Source organism: Corylus avellana, chromosome 8, assembly GCF_965113065.1.
Source record: "Corylus avellana chromosome 8, dhCorAvel1.hap1.2, whole genome shotgun sequence".
NCBI classification, from domain to species: domain Eukaryota; kingdom Viridiplantae; phylum Streptophyta; class Magnoliopsida; order Fagales; family Betulaceae; genus Corylus; species Corylus avellana.
The window spans coordinates 14,100,162-14,108,879 of record NC_142497.1 but is presented as its reverse complement, the minus strand read 5'-3'; the positions used below and the strand labels follow the sequence as shown (position 1 = coordinate 14,108,879).

Here is an 8,718-nt window from a genome sequence, read left to right as displayed (position 1 = left end):
GGATCGTCCCATGACAGGGCAGAAGTTTGTGAGATGAGAGTTTCTAGATCCAATTTGAAGGAAAGGAGGTAGGAAAGGTTGAAAAGCAAGAAGAACCGAGGTTCTTGGAGAGAAAACTTTGCGAGAGAGTTTGGAACCAGACAAATGGTGGGTTGAAACAAGCCCCCGGTGCGTGTGAATTGAATTCAAACAATGTTTTCCGACTCAAAATTGATTTATGAAAAAAAAAAAAAAAAAAATGAAGAAGTACAAATTTTTGGTATGAAAAATTGAAATATTTTTATTTTGTAGTGATTTTTTTATTTGAATAGTAAGAAAAAGTAATTGATGTAATGTAAAAAGTAAGAGAATGTTAGAAAAATGAAAAAGTGAGATAAATAGTAACAAATCAAAATCGTTTAGCAAATGGGACCTTAATTTAATAGATTAAGCTAAAAAAAGGGAATGGTAAAGTGGATGGTCCACTGATTTCTTGTCAATTTACAACATTGATAGTTGAGAGAGTCTTGGTTATATGTTTTTTTTTCCATTTTTCTTAGTTACATTTGGGAACAAGAAAGGGGTCAAGGTTAGGGTTGTCAATGTAACCCGCGATCCGCGAACTTCATATGAACACAACACATAATTTTAAGATTAGAGTTTAGGTTAAATGAGTTTGGATCCTAAACAAGTTTATGACTCTTTTAATAAACATGTTACAAGGGTTGACTCGCAGGTTAACCCTTTATAATATTTTTTTTTAAGTAAATAACCGATGAGAATGGTTCAAAAGAATAATTTTTTTTTTTTTTTTAAAAAAAAAAAACCCTCATGTTTAGGTCATTTGGGGGTCATTGGAGCGTGTCATGTCTCGTCAACTCAGCACAATTTGTTAATTAAACGGGTCACAGGAATCGTGTCCTGCCACTTATTAAATTAGTGTATTGTATTTGATTTGACATGTTTAGTCAACGGGTCAAATTCGTGTCTACGTAAATGGGTCGACTTGAACTGCGCTAATTCATTTTGTCAGCCCTAGTCGAGACTACTCTTTCTAGCTGTGTATTTGGTTGGTTATAAGTTGATAGTTGATAAAGAAGCAAAAGATGCCCAAATTGATCTCCCAGCCAAATGCAACAACAACTATTGTTTATGTTTACAACTTCGGAATCGTGGAAATATAATTAGCTGGTCACAATCGTAATCTTTGTTTAAATTTGTTAAATAAAAGATTGCCCATCCACCCGTGTCCCACTCAAACAAACAAATTTCTCAGGGAAAACAATAAACGAATATTTTAGACTTGTAGTCATCTGGGTGCCAAAGAGACCGAAATATCGGTTGGCATTTTGACACTGTCGGACCAAATCCGAGACTCCAAATAAAGCTTAGAAATCTTCCCCGCCACGCGTCCCATGTTGGGCCGCATATCAGGCTCCACGTGTACGCAATCCAGCGCTAGGCGTGTCAGCTTCCCTGCCACCTCCACCGGAAACGAGTCCTTCAACTTCCGATCCACCCACCTTCTGAGCCCCCCATCGTCGCCGTCGCCGTCAATTGCTGCTCTCGCTGCCTCGATCACCGTGGTCCGAACGAAGTCACCCTTGCCCTTATCGTATTTATACTTGAAAGGCTCCTCTCCGGACAGGAGCTCCAAGATTACGACACCAAACGCGTAGACGTCGCTCTTTTGCGTTGCCACGCCCGTTGATTGAAATTCCGGGGACATGTACCCCTTCACACCTTCGAATTGCAATTTTCGACTGTCCGACCGCCTCAATTTGGACGGCGTCGTTTCGGATACCTCTTCAATTTCGCCCTTGTATCTCGGACTCGTACCGCCCGGAGCAGAATCTTCAGGAGCTCCGTTTTCGTCGATCTCGCCGCAGAGTTGAGCGGTGCCGAAGTGGCAAATCTTGGCGTTGAAGGAAGGCTCGGTGACCAGGATGCTGCTGCTCTTAATGTGGTTGTGCACTAAGCTCATGTTCAGGCCGGTGCTGTTGTGAATGTAGTCGAGGCCGTGCGCCAAATCCGTGGCGATTTGCATTCTGGACATCCACGCGGAGAGCACCGAGAAGTTGGGGTTCCTAGGGTTCCGCAAACAGGTCGCTAGGTTTGCACCATCAACGAAGTCGTAGACGAGGAAAATGTGGTCGCCGGAGATGGAAGCGCCGAGGAGCTTGACCAGGCTGAGGTGGTGGCTACGGCAGATAACGGCAAGGCGTTGCTTGAGCTGGGGCATCTGGATCTTGCGGCGGAACTTGCGCTGGAAAATGATAGCGTCTTTGCCCCGGAGAGTGCAGCGCCAGGAGCGGGTGGAGGAGGTGGAGGTGTAGGTTCTGGCGAGGAAGTTGTTGGTGGCGGAGCAGAGCTCGGAGTAGTCGTAGATGTGGGGGTTCTCGGGGAGCGACTGGCGGAGGCTGGGAAGGGAGGCGCGGCTGGAGGTGGAGGTTCCGGTTCTGGAGGTGTGGACTGAACCGCTGGCGATGTTGGAGGTGGGAGGGTCGGAGGAGGAGGAGGAGGAGGCGCCGGCGGCGGTGAAGGTTGGTGTTGCTGGTCTGGGAGAGCGTCGGGTTCGGGGAGTACGAGAGGTGCGAGGGGTTGGGGTTGGAGCGTCGGCATCGACCGCCATTTTGGTTTTGCACATAGGCATCCAATTCTAGGAGGAAGAGGAGGGGGGATTTGGGAAAGTGGAAAATTTTGAAATTTTGACGGGATTTTTAGTTTTTTTTTAGTTTTTTTAGCGTTGGACATATAGGTCCGGTTAAAGGCGCTGGTGCCCTAAAACTGGGGCGGCGGTGGGTGATGAGAAGTGTGAAGATGGGGTTCCGTACAGTTAGTCGTCGGCGTATCGTCATTCATTCTTCGTCATATCCATAGGGACTATAGTTTTTTTTTTTTTTTTTTTTTTTTTTTTTTTTAATTTTAGTTTTTAAGAGAATAAGGGCATTATAGGAATATAATAAAAATGACCATTTTGGCACACTTTGGTACTTTGATGCACCACTTTATCAAACTTTAAACTTTATGGAATTTTTTAAAAAATGGCTGTTTGTTGAGGGGCTTTTTTATATTTTTTCCGTTATTTTATTTTTTTTGTATTAATTCTTCCTTTATATTTATTTGAAGAAGCTATTTATGTCCTCAGGGGTAACTCAATCGGCTGGGGACTACGCTTTATAAAGTGGAGGTTATTAGTTCGAATCTCCTATCCACCCCTCTTATGCGGACATGTCAAAAAAGAAAAAAAAAAAAAAAAAAAAGAAGCTATTTATTAGACTTTTATATTATTTTCATATATCACGGAAGTAACATGATGGTAAAAATTAGTTTTAGGATTTTTCTAGAAGTTTTAGTATTGTTTGTTTTTATTTTATTTCGTCATTAGGGGAACATTGATAATTTTTGGTAGTTTGGGGAACATTGTCACAATTGAAAGTTTTGGGGGGACATTGTCGATTGAGTGGTAGTTTGAAGAGGTATGTGGACTTTCCCCTTAATTTTATTTTGCTTTAAATCATCGTAATTTCTGCTTTGGAGCTCAAAAGTTAAAAATAGAATACTAGATGCCTTTTTTTTTTTTTTTTTTTTTGAAATTTTTTTGAAGTGACTAATAGAAGAAGTCAATTAAAATACGTTCCATTAGTCGATATAAAATGAGTGTAGATAATAACATTGCTTTTCGTCAAATGTCTTATAAGTTGCGTAAGATTGAATTGTTTCTCCAATGGTCGTTAGTAAATTTTCTCACCCAAATGTGGAGGGCTATTTATTTCTTCCGTGAATATGATTTTATAGATCGTTTCGGTGTTTATGACACATTAGATCATTTCTCAACTTTGGCTCTAATCAGTTAATTTTTAAATGCATTTGGCACTATGAATTCATAGACTAAAAATACGAATTTAAATTAGATCGAAAAAAATGTATCATTTGGGAATAAGGTTTTAAAAAATTACAATTTGAAAACTTGGAAAAATTTATGTTTTCAAATGGTAGGCAAAAGTGTATGTTTTTAAAAATGCACAATTTTAATGAGTAAATTACATTTTAAATTGTAAACTATGATTTTGTCATATGCTTAATTGCGTTTTAAAAAAATCAAGATTTCAATTCACACATTTAAAATCACTACTTTTAAATGACGCGTTTTGAAAATTGCAATCCTAAATGAAAGGGTTCAAAATTATTTAGTGGATGGATACACTAGATGGAATTGCAATAAATACTCGTCCTTTGAATTTGGATCTACTGAAATTTTTAGGAGTATTTCAATTTCTAAAATTTTAGATCTAGGCTGTCCATTTTCTATCCAATGATCATTGTGCTGCCACTTGTCCCACTACTAATAAAATAATAAAAATTTTATTATTTTATTAATAGTGAAATACGTGACAAAAAAATGACCATTGGTTGAAAAATAGATGATCTGAATTTAAAATTTCTTAAGAATTTCAGCAGATACTAATCCTTCGACCTCTAGCTCTAGGAGTGAATATGTTGGAACGCAAATGGATGGGTAGCTGTTCCTGAAACCACCCCTTATTGGTGGAGAAGAAGGGTTGAAATTCGCCCATAGGAAGGCAGTGATCAGCCTAGTTATATGGATTCTAATGATTGGGCATTATTTTTAGTTTGCCGAGTTTGAATAAAAAAAAAAATAGATATTAGCCGCCTCAATTATCATTTATTTTGCAATTATATCTCCAAACTTTAAAAAGTGATATTAAGGTCCAAAATACTACCAAAGCGTGTGAAATTAGACATTTTTGCATTTTTCTTACTAAAATACCATGAACTTATATATATAAGTAACCATTTGAAAAAAAAAAAAAAAAAAATTAAGGGGCTAGGGTGGAAAGGGCCACGTCTTTTTGGTGTTTTCAAGTATTTTTTGTTTATTTTTTTAAATGGTTATTTTTAATAAATTAAAGGGTATTTTGCGAATAAAAATACAAAAGTGTCTAATTTAAGACGCATTGGTAATATGGAAAGCTCAGATGTCACTTTTGAAAGTTTAGAGGTATAAATGCAAAATGAGTAATGGTTTAAGAGGTTAAAAGAGCCATTTGAAGCAAGCCTCAAAGCATATCTTAAGTTTTGCGGCTTGAAATCTTTTCCAGAATTAATGAAAAATAATTTTAAAAAGAAAAAGTAATTTTCCTCTAAATTTTTGTTTGCTAGTTAAAAGTTTTAAAATAGACTAAAAAGGTATACTCTTTTCGGTTGGACTAGATAGGAATCTTAAGCACCTACCCAATATTCTTCTAAAGATGTATAAGACTATGCATCGACATGGTTAATGGATAATGGTTTGGGCTCAACTCAATACAACCAAAAAAAACCTTTCGAGTCAAGTGTGAACGTTAAAGACCAAATTCAAAATTTCCTGATCTAGATTTTGGATTCGAACAACTTTATACAAATTACCGTTGACGTGTGTGCCTTGACCCATCAAGGTTTGGTGTGGGGTCCATTGCTTTTACTAGTCCATGTAAGCTTTGGTTACATATTTCAACTTGGAGTGCGAGAGCAACACCGACTTGGACTTTTCTCCCAAAAGTAACCTAGTTTGCTTGCTATATATATACATGCTTTTTTGGTTCTTTTTGTGTGTGCACAAGAGAAGCAAAACAGAGCCGCACAAGTATAATTTTGTTGGCTGCTGTGTTTGAGGGCTGCAAGCACCGTATCACAAGATAAAGCCGCACAAAGGTTAGTCTCTAAAAGAGAGAAAAGTGGGCTGCTATGTGTGTGATTAAAGGGTACCGGCTATTTTCTTCTTGATTTTGGAGAAGCCAAAATAAGAGAGAAAAAGAAAGATTGCCACATTGGAAGAGAAAAAGAAATAGAGATTAACCGCCATCGTATTCCAACAAAAGAAGAAGAGTTAGTTTAGTATTAATGTCTTTTGTATTTTCTTTGGGGAATAATCTCTATTGTGTGATAGTGAGATTTAGGTGTATTAGGGTTTTTGGTCTGAGTGATTTTCTCTATACTATATTTTGTACTTTATCTTTCATAGTGAATTTTTTCGTAATCGCCTCCGCTAGTGAACGTACCTCAAATTGAGGGAATCACTTAAATCTTGGTATTATCTTGTGTGCGATTGTTCTCGCCTTATTTAACCATAATTGTGATAGTGTGTTTTTTGCACAACAATTACAATGGTGACCCTCATTTCTGAGTTGACTCCAATAGATTTGGCATCTTTTTCCTGCTTTAATTAACTCTAATATATTAACTGGTTGAGTTTTTACAGATATCCACATCAAATTTTTATAGCCAGACGTCAATGACTCAATAGGGTATGAATTTTCAACTTTCCTTCTATTTGATTTGAGATCGTAATAATGTTACAAATACTTTGACTTTCTCACACTAATTAAAAATGCATATAAAATATCATAAGGTCGATAGAGTTAAGATCTAGACCGTGCACTGGGCACCCAAAAACCCTTAGTCCTAGTTAGGCATTTTAAGGCTGACATATCGCCTTTAGTATTGAAGATTAGAGGTAAACTCGATTGCAAGTAAAAATAAGATTCCCAGTGCTTTACAAGCTAGACATGTCAATCATGATAAAATATACTATGAGCCTATCACGTGACAAGCATCCATGCACTCTGCAAAGAAGCCTCACTTTAAAACGGGTCACACCTCCAAAATTAGGTATGACCTTTTTCTGAACTCTTTCTCCACTCCATTTTCTCTCAATAACAATTTAACTTAACGACTTATGCATCGAGGGCTCTTCATTCCTCGAAAGACTGATGATTTTCCGGTGACCTTTTGCATAGTTTTATAGGAGTCTCATCGTTCAGTCCAACCATCCAATAATTTGCTTCAACAATATATATTTGGTTCAAGGGTAATACAATTAATTGAAAAGAGTGATACATGCTTGGTATATTTTTTACAAAGAAAGACAAAAGAGATGGAGTTTTCCATGCATGCCTAAGCAGGAAAACCTTTGGAGCGTGTTCTATGGTTTGTGATATCAATGAGGAAAATATTAAAAAGCATGTAAACTAGTAAATCCTTTTGAAATGGTCCCATGAAATTTAAAACGTGGTAAAGTGATACAGAAAATTATCAAAGTGCGTAAAAAATGCCACTTTTTTATTATATTTCTATAATACCATTATTCTAAAAAAAAAAAAAGAAAACCTGAAATAAATGAGAATAGATAGCAATAGCATTATTAAGGAAAATGCTTTCTTTCAAATAAATTTTATTTTATTTTTGCTTTTTTTGTAGGGACTACTCATACCCGCTAATTGAAAATCTCGGTAAAATTTGTTTCCAAAAAGTAAGAGTGTCAATCCGGTCCGGTTTTTTGGTTTTTGGCCAAAACTGGGGACTGGAACCGGGGTACCCGGTTCTTGGTTTTGGGAAACCGGAACCAGGAACCGGAACCTCGCTTAACCGGTAATAAAGAGAAATACTAGAATCTAATAAAACCTCAATATTTTGCCTATCAAAATTCTAAGTGGCAAAGGGCACATGACCCGATGTAAAAGAGCACATGGCCCAAGTTGATGGCAAATGGCACTTAAAATTTTGATAGGTAAAATATAAGGGTTTTATTAGATTCTAACATACATATATATATATATATATATATATATATATATAAGGGGCAGATTAACCGGTTACCGATTACCGGCCGTGTACCAGTTTCGACCGAACCGATATTAACCGTAATCGATATACCGATATCCTTATCGGTTAAATTTTTTATACCGGTATGCTTATCGGTTCTGTTCGGTTAGAAATTTCATATCGGTTAACCGTTTAACTGATATAAACCATTAAATAGGGATGTCAAAACGACGTAGTTTTGAGATTATATATATACCTATGTAACCTTATCTTAATTTGAGTTTAGGGAGGTTTGATTTTTTTTTTTAGTGATGGCATTGGATGGGATTTCTTTGCCTTCGGCGAAACATTTTTCATTAACTAGTTTTGTTAGTCTAATTAGCATTCATTATGTTAATTAGTCCATTTGCTTTGGAAAAATGTATTTTATAATATAAAAAAAATTGTGGTGGATCAATATAAAAAAGCTTCAATTTTTATCCTAAAAAACAAATATTTGGGTCCCAACAAAAAGTATTTGGGTCCTAAAACAACTCATTTTTAGTAAGTTATTTTAGCCCAACAAAAAGTATTTGGGCTCTCAAAAGTTAAAAAAACTCATTTTTGACCCAACAAAATAAATCAATATAAACCCCACGGTTAAATCGGTTAACCGGTTTAACCGAACCATTTAACCGTGTACGGTTATAACCGATAATTTCAGTTAAAATTCTTATTGGTTCGGTATCGGTTAATAAACCGTTTAACCGAAAATAACTAATAAGAGCCAAAATTGGACCGTTTTGATCGATACCCAAGCCTATATATATATATATATATATACACACACACACAAAACAATGCCACGACAATTTCTAATACTGATAGGATTTGCCTTTTCCGCCTGCTTGTTAAAAGATTCTTCTTCTCTAGAATCTCTACACTGGTTGCTTTCACTTTTCTAGCCCATATTTCAATACGAAATTAATACATTAAAATTTTATATAATTAGATCAGAGTCAATTCAAATTAACTCGTTAAATAAATTGGTCAATTTCAGATGAACTCGTATAAACAACTGAAAAGCAACGGCTAACGAAAAGAGCTTCACCAACTGGTCCAACTCCAAGACAAGAGGTAACTATCCTGTGTAGA

At 36.5% G+C, this 8,718-nt stretch overlaps 1 protein-coding gene across 1 annotated transcript; it reads right to left on the bottom strand.

Moving 5' to 3' along the window:
- Nucleotides 1-1,147: 1,147 nt before the first annotated feature.
- On the bottom strand, nt 1,148-2,809 carry LOC132164263 (lysM domain receptor-like kinase 3). The gene has a single exon (XM_059574739.2). It carries the CDS (start codon nt 2,630-2,632, stop codon nt 1,289-1,291), a length of 1,344 nt encoding a protein of 447 aa, XP_059430722.2. The 5' UTR covers nt 2,633-2,809; the 3' UTR covers nt 1,148-1,288.
- Nucleotides 2,810-8,718: the final 5,909 nt, after the last annotated feature.